We start from the raw sequence: 17,661 nt of genomic DNA, 5'->3' as shown, positions 1-17,661 counted from the left end.
TCGGAATCTTCAGTTTTTACCGGGGAATGTTATGGTATTTTAAAAGCTGTAGAATATATACTTTTAATGAAATTACATAAGGCAATAGTTTTCACTGACTCTATGAGCTCTTTGCAAGCTCTAGCCAAATATCCGTTTAAATCAAAACCAGTTTATCCCATTATTTGTGACATAAGACAAAGTCTTTATCTTTGCATGTTGAGAGGGTATTCCGTTTCTTTTGCCTGGTTACCAGGACACAGTGGTATTAGCGGCAATGACAAAGCTGACCTTATGGCAAATCTAAACCTAAATAATGTGTTTAACTTCATACAGTTATGGAACTATTGTCGCTGGACAAGAAATATAATATGGATAAATGTTTGTCTTACAATCTGCCTAATAAAAATGCTTAATAATAGTTAATAATGAGCGTCCTCTCGACAGCTTTCTATCTTTCCCACATTCAGTGGTAACATTTAATTCATGGTGGTATCTTATATTAAAAAAGAATCGCAGAAGGTAGTTAAAAATATAAATTATGTATATATAAATTATTAATTCATTTTTATGCCACCTAACCACTTCTATGTGTTGTCCTTTTATCATTAGCGATGGATAGCTATACCAATACCCAGCTGTATAGCGGTTATGCAAATAGCCGTGGCTAGATTATCTGTCGCCGACATAGGCAGCTATTAGTTATAGTCGATTAACCGTCAACTGGTAACAACTATGTTTACCCGTCGGCTGCGGCAGCTACGGTAGCTGTCGCAGCTGGCAGTAACGATAGCGTATGCTAGCTGATAACTTATTGGTTGAATAGCTACCCGGCTGCATTGCGTTGGGTTCGATCTTCATCACAGTATCAAATAAATTAGATAATCCATTATGCGATGTTGTCTTTTTTTATTTATTTATTTGTTTTTTCTTGCAAAGAACTATATTATAATTATTACTACGAGTATATTCATTAATAAAAAAATAATATTATCAAAATACATTTTATCAGTAAGATTTAGCGACGTCTATGATTTATGAACGTAAACTTAGAGATGGTCTGTTCGATTATGGTTGATATAGGTAAAGCTTCTTAACTCAATACATAAGTGGCACCATTATGAACAAAATTAAAAGAATTTTCTAATGGATATACCTAACATAAAATTGACTACATAGTAGTTTGTTGAATAACAAAATAAAGAAATGAAAAAAACCCAATCACTTTATCTAACATAATATTGTTGTGTTGAGAATCGACCCTTATGTGGTGCGGCTGGGCAGTTGTTCAGCTAAATAGCTAACGCTAAGTACTTTGCTATTGGGTCGATTATAAGGAGTCTTTCCTATAATAGTTAATAGCCAAATAGCTGGCTATTTAGCCAGCTTCTACATAATAAATAGCCGGATAGTTAGATTATTAAACTTACTTACCCATCGCCATTTATCATTTTGTTGTAAAAGATTGCCACAGCAATAAAACTGCCTTTTGTATCGTTATGTAAATATTTTAATCTGTACTTTATGCAACTGTATTTCACTCGAATTTTCTAATTGTCATTGTATATTTTTATGTTTTTAGTGCAATAAAGAGTTAAATAAATAAATAATTCTCTATGTAACTGCTTTGCATAAAATGTTTCCGAACGTCGAAATCTGTGTATTATTTGTATTGGTTTCCGAACGTAAATATCTACAAGCAAACACTCAACACACACATATACAAACGTACATCAATATACCTACAGTACAGTGTTATAAAAAAATCATCTCTTGTTGCGTTGTGCGAAATCCTGATTTCCGTACTTTTATTGTACTTTGCGAGTTATTTATTTTCTCTTGTACTGGAGAACCTACTGTAAGTTATTTCTGTGCAATAAAGAATAATTGGTAAGAATATTTTGAAGGTAGTGTAATAGTGAGTGAAATAGGTAGGTACTTCCTATAGAAATGGTGTTGTCACTGAGAGCCTTTCTATTTTCTATATCTTGAATATTTAGTAAAATTACTGTGCAGCCCAGAATGTCGTCCAATAAAGAAGTTTTCTCTTTGTACGATAGCAGTCCTGATTCCTTATTCGACATATGTATGGCTTACATAGTAGATAATCTGAATACTATTACGAAATTAGATCCTACTAGTCGATTGCGCAAACTCAAAGACGATGTCATATTACCAGCTGAAATTTGTGAAAAATTTCTATCAGCTTACCAAAAAAACAGCCGTGTTAGTGACAATATTGCCAATTTGTTTCGTGACCGCCAACGTACAAGGTTGGGCACTGTCAAACTGCGCAACTCTCGCATCACAGATGAAGGTCTACGAAGTTTTATGGAGCACAAGCCTTATGAGGTGGAATTAGTGCAATGTGAGTATCTCTTGCCAGCTTCCTTAGATATAATAAATGCCAACAGCCAAAATCTAGTGTCACTGAAAGTTGGGCCACTCACAAATGTATTATCACAAAATGAAAGCCTATTTAGACAGAGAGGCTACATAATAAATGCGCCAAAACTTAGAAGACTTACTATTCAACGTCGAGGGCTTGCAATAGTTCCATTACTCCTCCTCAAAACTTTAACTCATTTGACACATTTGGATTTATCTGAATGTAGTTCAAATAATTCCATACTGGCAATAAATGAACTCAAAAATTTAAAATCACTAATATTGCATAGTGTGCACTGGTCAAAAGATGTAATAGATTGGATAGCCACATTGCATACATTGCGACACTTGGATATATCTCAGGCAAATGAACGACAGGGCAAATATTTTTGCCCAAATGATGTTTTGTCAAAGTTGGTCACTAGTTTGCCACTTCTGGAGTCATTAGATATATCAGGAACAAACTTGGCTGGATCTGGAGCTGCAGCTGTTTCAAAGGATTCTGCTGGCAAGTCAAAAAATCAAGAATGTTGTGATATACCTGGTCTTGTAAGCCGTGTTAACAGACCATTGGAGTTTCTTGGTCTCTATGGTACACATCATGGTGCCTGCAAAAGACATGATATTCCAGCTAAAGTGGTGAGTTTTGGAAATATAATAAGTAATGTAATCTATAATTTTTTTAATGGGTTAAAATAGGATTGAATACAAGAGATGATAGATAAGGATGAAAGCAAGTTAGTTGGTTTATTGTAACATTCAACAAGAATTAAGCATGATGGTTTCCAGAATGTACCATGTCATCCTAATGGAATATATTACTAGCAATTGGGTTGTAAAACCTTATCAGAACATAAAGAATGTAAGTGTATGTTATTCAATGTTACATACACTTATAATCTTCATGTTTTGGCACACAAACAATATATGATTCTAGAAATCACTTATTCTGTCTTCATGCCAATTCGGTATGTTCATCATGATATTAATAATATATTTAGTTGTTAATATCCAGATTATTTAAATAGGTTGACTACCTAGTTAAATAATCTAATTACATGTATTTTCTATATTTATTTTATATATTTAAGATTTCTGGAGATGCTAATGAAGAGCAGATACTTACCGCAGCTACAGCCTACATGGAGAGACCAGCAATGTTAGCGCGTGTTCTCAATGATCTCTACTACTTGTTCCGTTATGAGAATAATGCATATGTGGGCCGCGCCCTCTGTGTTGTTCTTGATGCTATGGATCAACATGTCTTAGAAAAACATATACAAATTTCTGGAAGGTAGTATGAAAAAAAATCTGGTGGTTGAATATTAAGTTGATTTTATATATACATCATACAAAAAGTAATTTAATATATTGATCAATCAATAAATAATCATAAGCATCCATCTTGTATCATTATAATTAGTCTTATAATGATAACTGTGATTTCATTTTTCAGTTTATTATTATTATTTTATATAGAATAAGAATAATTTATTTGCTCGAAATGTGGTACAAAGGTCTTAAATGGTAACTGAGCTACACATTTCGCCTTATCTAAAGGCATACAACTTAGAATGGCAAACAAGTTGACAGTCCGCCTGATGATAAGTGGTAACTGTCGCCTATAGACATGAGCAGTGCTATGGACATAACAGAGTATACTGTTTTGCCTATGATATCCCCCATGTGATGCCATTCTTGAGGACTCAGGTGTTATTAAAATTATTTGTATTTATTTATTATTCAGGTTTTATTTAAATTATATCCAACAAAATAATTATCATTATATATTGGAGAAAGAACTAGAATATTTTATGATTGTGAGTTACACATAGTTATGATATAGCACATATAGTTACAAAAGCTTTATTTCAAAATATATTATGTAAAATAAAACAAAGAAGTTAGATAAATTTTACAATACAATTGAAAAATGTTACACAATATTAACGAATTTATGATTAATGAAAGAAAAGTAATTAATTAAAAAGGGATTTGAATAGGTTTTGTTAATTACATTTAAGATATTCTATACACTTTATATTTTACACATACTTAAGCATTAATTTTTAATGTTTTAGTGCCACACTGTTCTACATTGTGAAGGGAAAGGAAAAAGACAGAATTGGAATCAAACTAAAAAGACGCATCATCTCTGCTTTACTTGATGGGATGGAAGCACATCTTGGGGATGATACAATGATGAGAAATGGTTGCCTAACACTCTGCCAGTTTAAGATTCCAACTGACGTGGTAAGTTTTGTATATTTCTGTAAGCTATTTTATGTATACATAAGGTATCTACTGTACCACCAAGTATATGGTGGGTTGTAAGATGATAACCTAAAGGCTAGTGAAACACATGAATTATATAATACTATCATATTTATTGGAAGTTGTCTTAATATATAGGAAACATATTTCTTAAGGTTATCCCCATACTACATCATCCCTCCAGGAAAAAAAATACAAGTATATATATATTTTTTAAATAAATACATATCATTAAAATATTAACCAAGTAACCAAAATTATTAAAACAAAATCAATATTTAAAACAGATACATTGTCTTTTTTTTTACATAAATTATTTAAACTTTGTAATAAATATGATTTTAATGTATCTGTAATAATTAAGGTAGCTAGGTAAATAATTGTCATTTTATATATTCTTTATTGCACTAAAATATGCAGTAACAACAATAAATTAATAACAATGTTAGAAAAGGCAAACTTATCTCTAAAAGAGATTTCTTCCAGTTAACCTAACACAGTGGCATAGGAAGTAGTGATTGGGCAGTAGTAGTGCAAAACAGAAATTAAAATAAATATTTACATAAATTATAAATCATTATGTATATATATGTATATTTGAAAGATACAATATTAATACATACATATAAATATAAACCTACATAAATAAGAATATATATGTTGAATTTTATATTTAAATTTATAATTTTTATTTTCGTTTTCAATACATATATTTAGATATTAGATTATCAATAAAATAGTTAATATTACAGTTATGATATGTATTTCTATGGTAAGAAACAAAAGGTTATAAAGATTTTCATTACATAAAAATAAAATAAAAAAATGAAATAAATGTTTTATAGAAATATTATCACAAAAAAGATCTTTAGTTATATTCCATGTCATATTATTTCTTTATTTAATAATTTAGTATTGGTATTCCACATAAATTACATGATTCCTATAATAGTACTATGTATTATTAATAAATATAAATAATCAATTAATAAAAATATTTGTCACATTTTCTATCATATAATGAAACTATGCAGCAGAAAATAAATAAAAAATTAAATATTCTTATAATTACCCACGTCCAAACTAACTTTTAAAAATTAGTTGTAATTATTTTTTTAATCAAAATATAAATATTTTTTCAGTTATTTTACTTATAATACATATAGACCCTCAATATCAAAATAGGCATTGTTTAAAATTTTATTAAATATTTAAACTATAAAACATTACTAATATCTACAAAAATTATCCATTTTATTCCTTCAACATGCTGGGACTCTTATGTCCTAAGGTTCTTATCATCACCCAAATTTTTTCCTTCTTTCAGTTTCATAATTTGTTTCAAGCATATATGCCACTGTCAGAGACTTAGTTTCTCCTTCAGAGAGTACAGAATCTATATAAAATAGCTGTCCTGTTACACCTGCATCACCCATTTTTTTGTTTTATATTTATTGAATCACTCAATCATCTGACGTTCTTATCACTTTTAAAACCAACATAAAAATTATCCCCTTTTTCGTGAATTAGTAAAACAGAGTACCATGGCTTGAGTTATTGGTGTTATTGTTTTGTCACTTATTTATTATAAAACAAAAGACTAATGTTATTACACTGAGATTTAAGTTAATAATATACAATGTTACAGATACTATTCCCTTTTATCCATATTGTTATTATAGGAAGTGACCTACTCTGATTCCATATTTTAAGATATTTACAATTTGTTGTTTTAGGTCATATCTGTATGGAGGTTTATTTCTCAAACATTAGATAAGGCAATGGATCTATAATGAGTTTAAAATCAATATTTTTTAATAAAATTTATGTGTTTCTCTAAGTTTGTAGTTTTTATTTTACTCAATCATTTAATAACTTTGATTTGCATAAATGAAGTCCCAGGTTCAATTCTTGATTGGGTTGATATCGATAATCGAACTAGGTATTTATTTTAGATTGTGCCTCTTGATATTCATGTTTTGTATTTCGGTTAGTATGTTGTGGTACTAATAAAAAATACTGAAAATTCAAAATTCATAATAATGAGACCAGAGTTTTTTTCATACTTGACTATTTTTTATATTGATATGATAATCTGTTTTACAGATGTTCGAGTATGAACGTGTCGTGCAAATATTGTTGAGTGGCGTCGCCGATTTGAATCAAGAAGGATTTGTGCAAAGAATTGCCATATATTTACTGAATTCGCTCGCCTGTCAAGTGGACGGAAAGCAAAAACGTTTTCTAGGGAATAACGGCGCAATAGGGGTAACTACTTTGTAAATTACTATAAAAATAGCCTGTATTTAAATACAAATGTACTTTGTGCAAGAGCATGTCATAATCCTAATATTAAACTTGCGCATGATTCTCAAAACTCATAATAATTTACTGAATATAGTGTTCATTTCTATATTTATAACTTGACTTCAAAACTAGGAAACACACAAATGTTTATTGTATCATAATATCGTTATCATATTTACTAATAGTGCCTATACTTACTAGTATAAATATTCTGCTCAACAGTATATGCGAGTGACCTCTTTCTTCACAAGAATCATTATTATTGTTATTGTTGTATTATAATTATTTACTTGTTTATGCCCAGCGAATGTTAACTATTGCGATGTATGTTATCTTTTAATAAATTATAATCATGACCACACGTGAATGTGTTCCACATTGTTTATGCGATATATTTAGTGTTATATAATAGTACTATGGTGTAGGTAGGGGTACACTGCCCCAATTCTTAATAAAACGTTGAAGTTCGCGAGATCTTATCTAATAGATTCCAAAACTTCGTCCTTAAACTATTGAGCAACTCTCCCGTGATTAAACTCCTTAACTAATCCATGAAATAGTGGTAGAGTTGCCACCATATTTATACAATACACATTGCCATCACTATAATGACAGCAGTCGCGCTAAAACCTCTCGACTATCATATCTGAGTTTAAGATCGTGAACATATGTTTTGTAACGAACATATTCATTTCTTTATCCTTAACAGGAGACAGGCGTGACAGATTTGTATGTATGTATTGTTTTATCTGTTTGTATAATATTAAAAATATCAGGTTTCGTGTTTCTTTAATATGTTGTGGATAACAGTAATTAAATCTATGTTTGGTTTCTTAAATCAATAATTAAGTTCATCAAAGATCATAAAATAGTTGATATTAAAAAAAAATATTGCCTTTATGTAACAAATATTGTGAAGTATATTGGAATACATATTTGATGTAATAAAAAATGCTTGTATAAACATTGCGTGACCAGCGTAAATTTTCTTCGTTTGAAAATGTAATGTTACACATTTGTGTAAAAGATGAAAAAAAAAAATAGTATATTGATTCAGCTGTCTTGCCATGACAAATATAATAAAAATATATGAATAATATTAGTGAAGCGTCTATGTAGTAAGATCAACTGTATTAATTGTTATTTAAATATGCTTAAAATATATTTAATAAATAGCATTATAAAAAAGACCCCCACTAGATGGAGTGACGATCTCAAAGGCCTTGCAGGGAGTCAAGGGATGCAAGTGGCTCAAGACCGTTCTTTATGGCGTTCTGTGGTGCAGGCCTTTGTTTAGCAGTGAACTGATAATGATAATGATGGCTGAAATGATAATGATGATATTATAAAAAAAGACATATTTGGTGTATAAGGAGGTTCTCGGTTCGGTTGTATTTTTTTGTTTGTTACTTCATCAGTAATAAACCGATTTAGATTTTTTTTCTGAAGATATACTTACAAATTATTCTCATATAAATTTCATCAAAATAGGTTCAGTTTCCTTTTTAAATCAAAATGCTCGTAACTGGTATTGCCACAATTGAACTCTTTTTTATGTAGATCATAATTTTATATAGTATGTAGTGATTATGTATAATATAACTGAATTTTACTAGATACACACAGACTGTCGTGAGATGTGATGATATACATTGCATTTAAACTCTAAATATGAAACATGTTGCAACTACTATCTTTGGTTAACTTGTTTTTAAATATGCATTGCAAGGTCTAATCAAATATTGGGTAAACACGGTAGATAACTAATTGTGATGTAAGCGCCATACATTATAGTTATGTACAAAAGAGCTAAATAAATTTGCCACTTGTGAATATTCCTTCTGTGTTGTACAGAGTAATGCGTACAACTCTGAGAGCTCAGAAATGCTGATTGGTATTAGTAAATTATGTACGTGTGGAACTGATATATTCTGAGATTATTTTTCATGTCCTAGTTATTTTCAATGTTGCGCTGTTGCTCTTAAATTAACTATTAGGTATATTAGCTGCGCAATTATGATTTACCTTGTAAACATCCGAATATAACTTGGGCGAACGTAATATTTGTATTATTTTTCAATAATGAGTAAAAGGATTACTTATTGTATGTTACTCAATAATAATACCCTATCGCTTATTAAATGTATGTAGTCTTCTAAAGTCACGAGAAATGGACTGCTTCTTTTGTACTGCTTGGCGATATCTATATCGTAATTAGTTTTCGTTAGTGTTATATTTCTTCAATTTAAAGTTTTATTGCACAGATCATTTGTATGTCATGTAATAATTTTAAACATACAAACACAACATCACAACAAATGAATACGACACACTCATGACAATATTTTGTTACAGAAAATGTTAAATTTAATATCAGACCGGCTGGAGCGACGCATATGTGATGACGTACTGGAGGTAGCATGGTCTACTATGTGGAATGTGACTGACGAGACCCCACAGAATTGCCAAAGGTTCCTGGAGAATCGTGGCATGGAGTATTTCCTTGCTTGTCTTAAGGTATTTAATGAAGTCATTAATGAATTCTCTTAATAAAATGACTTTATTGATAACATTAATCACTGTTTCTCTAAGTAGTTTTTTCTACACAAACTGTCCGAAACCGTCCTGTCGGTGATGATGGATCGTTCGCAATTGAACTTGATGCTGTCGCTGTAGAGGTCAGGCTGATGCTCGTACTATAGTAAGGCAACCTCACATTCATGAGGCCCTACTTGAGAGCTAACTATTGATGAAGTATTTTGACTACCTGGTTATGTCTCTGCGAGTACTTATTGTTGGCAAGAGCTGAACAACCCAAAAGTAAATGTCTGAATGACTCTCCAGGATCGCGACAACTCCGACAGATGTCCATAGTGTCATTCTTTAGAATGTGTTTTCGGTAGTTGTTCGTCTTAACCACATGATCCTGTATAGCACAGACAAACCCTTCAGTCTCTCCAAAGAGATCACCGAATTGTAGCTAGTGCACGGTGGTCTTCGTGTTGAAGTATGACTCGTGAAGAATTTTCAGTCTTCTATGCAGCTCTTGTCTTTCCATACGGCCTCCCGTTGAGAGGTAACCTGTACTTCGGGTTTTTGCCAGTCTTCTTTAGTTAAAGAATGAGGAATGAATCTTTTGTCACATTCTATGACCTCTCTATGCATACTCTCGTCTTTTTTCTTTAGAAAATATCTCCTAAGGCTGTAAATCTCGCGGTTGTGCATGCCACTAGCCTTCCGCAGAATATACAGCCTCATGACTGAAGACTTAGTGATCCGTTCTATATGGAGGGTGGTCAGTGACGGTATTAATAAGGAGCAGCTTCTTCGATTCGCGGTTACGGCCCCTACCTCAATTGTAAGCATAAGTATTTTCGTATACATTACGAGAGATCTTAGCGTTCAGAACGGATGTAAATTTTTTATATATTGTGACAATTGATGGAGCGATATGAAGATGGTTTCCTACACAGTATCCTTATTTTAGAGGCCACTCTGGTATTGCACGAGAACGCCTTCAACCAGTAGCGCTGCAATATGTCGATCTTCGGACTTTTCTATTCCGAAGCCCGGCGAATTGCGGCAACCATGTCTTCCTTCTTAATGGAAATGCACGCAGGTCAAAAGTTTGAGACTACTAATAAAAAACTTTTATTGTTACTAAATATTTCCCAAATATTGGCGATAAAAAGTAATCTGCACACCTACATATTGTATTGTTTTGTATATAAGCCAAAAAAAGGGCAATAAACAAACATTGTTTCCATATTTTCCAATGTGAGCCATAGTCCGATAATCGATCGAAAAAATTTATTACCGCATTACCGCAACTAATCCTTTTTTTTTTATGTTACATCAACTTTTAAAACAATTGTTCTAAATTCTTAAAATATTTCTAATGTTTATTTAAACTCTGTATTTTTTGGGTTATCTACAAATATCCGCAATTCGTTTGATTTCGTGTTCTTACAATCAAGATGTTTCTAAAATTTATTATGGTATGGTATGGGAAAAACCTGTGTCAGTGTCTGCAGTGTAAGGACGATTACGAGATGCCAAGTTGTTTGGTCACATTGCTGATGGGCTCTGGACTGAGACTGGATCGAAGAAGATTTTTATAAAGTGCTATGAAGTGACAAATCTAAATTTGAAATATTCGGTTTAAAAAGAAAAATTTTCATTCGATGTTCCACCGAAGAAAAGATGATGCCACAGTGTGTAGTCCCGTCTATCAAGCATGGTGGCGGATCTGTTACAGTCTGGAGTTGTTTCTCAGGCTACGAGACTGGAAATCTGGTCCAAATTAAATAAATTATGAAAAAGGAGCATTATGAAGTAATTTTGGAGAAAAATGCTATTCCCTCCGGACTAAAGTTAATCGGCTAAGGATTTATTTTCTAACAAGATAATGATCCAAAGCACAGTTCAAAATTATGTAGGGGCTATTTAGAAAAAAAAAACAGTCTGAACAGGCGTTAAAAAACATGACATGGCCACCCCAAATCCCCGATCTTAACTTTATAGAGCTTTTGTGGAAAGAGCTTGACCAAAACGTGCGAAAACAATGTCCTACTTCACAGCAAACTATGTGGAATGCATTAGAATAAAGCTGGAGGAATATCTCGCAAGAGACTATAAACAAATTAATTGCTCGCATGTAGTAAAGATTGGTCGGGTCATAAAATGCAAAGGAAGATATTTTGATGAAAAATCTCTAAACTCTCTTGTGTGTGTTTTCTTTAGAACATTGTATTCGTCAAGACTTCATGTAATTTTGGAATTTTAAATCTTGTGTGTAACGTTAAAGTAAAACCTGTTTTTCATAAAGTTTTAAATATATTAATTTTTATTTGTTTTTTTATATTTTTTATAGTGGTCTCAAACTTTTGACCGGTAATGTAGGTTGCATCGGTATTATTCGAACGCATGTTTCCTCGACACCATGCATCCATGCGCTTTTCTCGCACTCCACAGGTTTAGACCACAGCTGTAGCCAAAATGTGACGAAGTTGGCTGTTTCTGGTATTTGTCCTGTGAGCTGCAATTTTGAGCACTCTAAGTTCCTATAGAACTTCAGTTGATCACTCATAAAAACACTCTTGATACATCTCGACTTTCTTAAAGTACCATCAAAGTCACTTCTCCCATTCGGGGATATTCTCCTTTAGGTCATCGATGTACTCCGTAATTTTTTGTCCAAAGTTCGGCTGGAACAGACGTGTAACTGTTCCAGCAAAGGCCTCTTTTACGGGGTGCATAATTCTTGGGCGAATATTGTCCTTCCCGAAGCAGAGCAGTCTGCCATTTAGAATTTTTAACCTGGGAGATCCGGCGCTCAATCCTTCTTTTCTAGGCTAATTTCGCGTTATCTTTTTAGATATTATGTCAAGCCCGGGGCATTTTAGCTCTGTCATTTCGACATACTGGCAACGTAGCGTCAAACAGGATTGAGCTCCCCACTCCTAGGTCACTGCTGCTCTGTAGATCCCGGCAGCCTCCGGGTTGCGACTATCTTCTCTTCATTATTTAACCCTTTGAGTGCCGACGAGCGTCATAGCGCTCGTGAAATCAGTCGCTGTTTAACTTGCTGTAAAAAAAATATTAAAATTGGATATTTTTTGGAGGAGATACAATTTTTTTAGAGACAAGGGTAAATGACATCAACACGACAAAGATTTCTTTGGCATTTTTAAGTAGATATGAGTAAAAATCAATAGCACTAAAAGGGTTATACATGCCATCTATATTTTTACCTAAACTGTTGACTGTATAAAATGGTTTTATATTAAATATTACTTTATTATTATTCTTATCTTATTTATAGAGTTTTCCTGATAAGGAAGAGTTGCTTCGCAATATGATGGGGCTTCTCGGCAACGTTGCTGAAGTAGCTGAACTACGGCCGCAACTGATGGACAAATTGTTTCTCACTGTCTTTTATGAATTACTCGATTCTTGCAGTGATGGTATAGAGGTATAGAAAACTAATCATTTTATATTTATATACTTAACACTTCATGGCATATGCCTCTCCGATTTATTTTACATTAATTTTGTTTATATTATATTGATAAAACATATAACTCGAGGGAGAATTTATACAAAAGCTGTCTATATGGTTAACTTAGTCGCTCGTGTTTCGGTTTAAGGGTGGGTGGGAATATGGCAGCGAAATTACTAAAGCTATAATATCCTAGTCCTCAAGATAGCAGTGGATGAGGTAGATACCATGAAAATCAAAGTATTTACTTTGTGATATCCATAGTGTTATTCATATTTATTGATCATCACTTACCGTGTAGTCCCAGCCTGGCATGGACCACCCTTTTCTTTCCAGTAGGTGTCGTAAGAGACGACTCGTCCTTTTTAAAACATCACCAAATCCTAACTGTGGTTACTAAACTGCCTGCCAAGCGTGGCAATTACTGGTAGAATCCCTTTTATACAAGAGACCTATGTTCAGCAGTGGGCAGTTAATGGCTGATATAATAATAAAAATAACTTTTTGTCAGGTATAAACAATAAACTATATTTATTTTAGGTAAGCTACAATGCTGCCGGGGTGTTAGCTCATATGGCGTCAGATGGCCCCCAAGCTTGGACAGTAGACGAGCCAGCTCGCGAGGCAGTGTTGGCGCGTGTTGCAGCTGCGGTCGATCGTTGGGACTTAAAAGCGGAACGGAATATTAACTATCGTTCTTTTGAGCCTATACTCAGTTTGCTGAATGCCCATCACACACCGCAGTGCCAGCATTGGGCTGTCTGGGCATTGGCTAATCTTACAACTGTTTACCGTAAGTAGAATAAAATTATTTTTTATTGAATAGTACATACATTATAAGACCAGCATATAACAAATTACGTTTAAGTTTGGTAAAGGAAATTAAGATAAAAATGATGGCGTAACGTATAGGGGGTAACGTAAATAAATTAACAGTTACCTCTCGATAAACAAACAATTTTCTTACTGTACTGCAAATACAAACATAGATATGTCTCCATGTAATACAATATTGTAGCCGACTCCGGACGGGGAACTCATCAGTTTGGTTCTCACCATCCTTCACAAGTCCTGGGGTCGAGCTGGGTGTGGATCGTTGCGTGTTTGGGCGGTAAAAAGGAACGTATTTACACTATGTATATGGAAAAGGGTATCGCGATACACACGAACACGGTTACTGACGATATCGCGTCTCCCGCGTTGATAACGCCCCGCACAGATAGTCAGTCGTCCGGCCTGCGGCTTACCATATGCACGCGCTCGTTCCTGTCGTCGAGGTCGGACGCTGCGGTATTGTATATAGCGGTGAGTTCCCCGTCCGGGGTCGGCTACAATATGAAAAATTCAATAAACATACGAATATCGAACATAAATAATTTTAAAATTGGTAGTTCTTTATAATCACTGGAATCACAATTTGAACAGTATATTATCTTACCTTTAAATTTGCATTAAGAAGAAATATAATTACCACATTAGTCATCATCATTACCTTGCCCTTTCCCATTTATTTGGGGTCGGCGTTACAACGCCGACCCCAAATAAATGGGTGTCTTGATGAATGTCTTTTTTTTTCAAATTTCTGCCTGATGATGATGAATGTCTTTTTTTTTCAAATTTCTGTCAACCATCATACCGGAGCTTACTCCTTTTTTTAATATATATCATCTTTCACATAGTCCATCCACCTTTTCTTTGGTCGTCCTCTTTCTTTACATAAATCAAGTTTCATACTTATACCTCCTTTAAAACACGGCTTTTACGTCTACCCATGACATGCCATCATACCAAGACAATCTATTATTTCACAACTTCTCTGTTACTGAAGCAACTTTTACACTTCCCCATACTTTGACATTTAAAAAATTTTTTTTGAGATCGACGAATACCTAATATTACCACAATAGTGATATATGAAAATATATATTTATTTCAGCTGAGAAATATTGTAATCTAGTGGAAGCTGAAGGAGGATTAAAATTATTGAAGGAACTACTGTTGCACCCTGCTCCCTATAAACTAATCAAGGATCTCGCACATGTTGTCATCGATAATTGCTCTCAGTATGCCGTGCGCGAATATGATGCCGGTACTTCCCTGGATCCGCTTGCGCCAGACAACTAACTAATGGAGTACTTTGAGGATATATATCCTCTAATGCGAGAATAGCTGAGATTCGCGTGGGTTTCCGTCCTCTGGACCCACCTGGTGATAGCTGTAGCTGCGTCTACTGAGACCACCGGCAACCCAGGACAATGAACTCTAGTGATGTCGCGAACTCTATTCAAACGCATAAATGAACTATGGTGAAATGAGTTAAAAATCTATCTCGGTATGAACTAAAATGTTCACTGTGTTAGTACAATAAGTAAATACTATGAGTGGCGCGTGCCATTATGTTTAAGTGTCGAACTTAAATTTTGGCATCTCACGGGCATGGTATAAATATTTATTTATGCTTCATATGCATGTTTTTTTTTATCAATAACAAAAAATAACACTTTAGTTATCGTGATTTATGGCTAACCAACTACTACCTAATAGATTTCTTTTAAAGAAACTGTTTCTATATAAAATATTTGATGTTAGAGTTATAGTAATATATTGAAAATAGAAATAAGGAAGGTGCAACACTGATTATTTTTTGTTTAGCCAATGCTTTAAATTTTATAGCAATATGATCTGTATTTTGTACCTTATATATATTGGATTTCTATATTTTACATTTAAGAAATATTTATTTTAGGATTTCAGTAAATGTTTATTAGTTACTATATCAATAGCTTGTTAATTCGGCAATGTCTAGTATGTATGTTATTTATATAACTGTTTATATTTACACCATATGTTACTAGACTTACTACTATTACTATATATGTGTACTAATTATTGTTAATTAGATTTCGCAGAGTCCATCGATAATTTGATGATATTTTAAGAGAGCAGTCTGTTTCAATGTCATACTTTGTATGGGTTACTTATATATACAGAGATCATTAACTACATAATGACAGAAGTGATTTTGTTATCGTTTTCGTGTAATAATGTAAATTCTTTACAAGTAGTATAATAACCACTTATGATTTTATACTTAAATACACTAAATTTCATGTAGTGTGGTGGTTGTTTTATGAATAACAATTGATTTGGTCGATATTAATCGATACAAATCGAATCGCTGTATTTTTTTTCATTGTTCTAGATAATGGTAACAATTTTATCTAACACCTTCACAAACCCATCACATTTTAATATAATCAGCTGTAAATTAATCAGCAGCATTTTTTTAAATTTTAAAGAAAGTAAATCGAATAGTATATTTTTTTATTAATCCTGTAAATCAAAACATAGACATCTAAATCAAGTTTTAAATATTATATAAAATAGTTTACTATTATAATCTTTTAGAGAAAACGACAAAGAGTATCTATCTAAAATATTTCTCAAAAACACAACGAACATTGTCTTTTAAAATAATATTACAAATATTATTTTACATGTTCAGTATTCGATTGAATCCATTTACAGAAACCCATCTTTTATAATTAAAAGAAAGGTGTTTTGTAGATAAAATATTAGATTACAATTATATTTATTATCCATTAAAAATATACTTTTGTATGGGGATAAATCATGCCTTTGCTTATTACTACTTATTATTCGGCCGTCCGTAGAATCTAAGCCGTTAAATGACGTATGGTTTTTAGTATGCCGATTAAATCTAAATCGCCTTAACTTCCTAATACTCCTCAAATGTTGCATCAGTGATGATGAAAGCTATAGTATCACACATTACTAGTGATATGATGCTCTCTCGATTTTAAATACAGTCATAATAGAAACTGATGTGAAATATAAAATGTATTTATGGTTTTAAAAAAATCAACATTTACAAAATATTTTTCTTGATGTCATTAAAGTGGTATATTTATATCTACAATAGTATGTTGATATAAAATTCACCAATTAAAACTACTTACTTAATTTTACGAAAACGAATAGCAAACTTCTATAAATTGTGTTAAGTACATCTATCTCTGTAATCCAACATGGATATATTTAATAATGTTTTGTTTTATTTACTTTGTTGTAAATCGTCAGATACGGTTATTACAAGTATTCAATAAGGTGTATTATAAAAGAGTTTCTTTTACCTAATTTAGTGAAACGATTTCTCATTTACATCACACTTCTTATATTCATGTTTTTGTTATTAAAAAAAAATCACTTATAAAAAAAGTTGAAATGTATTAATTCTAGAAATCTTAAATCTTAAAAAGATTGTCGTTTTAGTAATTAATATGTTATCAATAAAGTAATAATACAAAAAAGATGTTTCATTTAGTAACATTATTGAACAAGTCAATATGATTTTATTTGGACATGTGTTATTGAAATAATATATATTGTGAACTGTTAGTAAGAAATGAAACGCCGGTTCACAATGAAAAGTTGTACTGACGTATTTATAAAAAAATTAACAATAAAAAGATTAAAATATAAAATACAAATTATAAAAGAGTGTAACAATATATTTTTTTAATAAATGTTAATGATTTCGTTAGTATGAAATAAAAACGCATTGATTATATATACATAACATTATATAATTATAATCAATGGTTTTTTTATGCTTACTGTTGTCATTTACATTTATATTACTTTAATAACACATTTTTAATTTGCTCTGAAAAAATGGTTCTGCTATTTTC

The 17,661-nt window shown here is 32.1% G+C and overlaps 1 protein-coding gene across 1 annotated transcript; it reads left to right on the top strand.

The window, feature by feature from the left end:
* The first annotated feature begins 1,706 nt into the window (after window positions 1-1,706).
* Window positions 1,707-17,273, top strand: LOC113518985 (protein zer-1 homolog). The gene is made up of 8 exons (XM_026904030.3): window positions 1,707-3,006; window positions 3,459-3,661; window positions 4,449-4,620; window positions 6,748-6,909; window positions 9,304-9,465; window positions 12,773-12,922; window positions 13,490-13,742; window positions 14,886-17,273. Exons 1-8 carry the CDS (start codon window positions 2,002-2,004, stop codon window positions 15,071-15,073), a joined length of 2,295 nt encoding a protein of 764 aa, XP_026759831.1. The 5' UTR covers window positions 1,707-2,001; the 3' UTR covers window positions 15,074-17,273.
* Window positions 17,274-17,661: the final 388 nt, after the last annotated feature.

This window comes from Galleria mellonella, unplaced genomic scaffold (assembly GCF_026898425.1).
Source record: "Galleria mellonella isolate WM207_F2 unplaced genomic scaffold, CSIRO_AGI_GalMel_v1 utg33, whole genome shotgun sequence".
NCBI lineage: Eukaryota > Metazoa > Arthropoda > Insecta > Lepidoptera > Pyralidae > Galleria > Galleria mellonella.
This window is presented reverse-complemented; position numbering and strand designations above follow the sequence as displayed.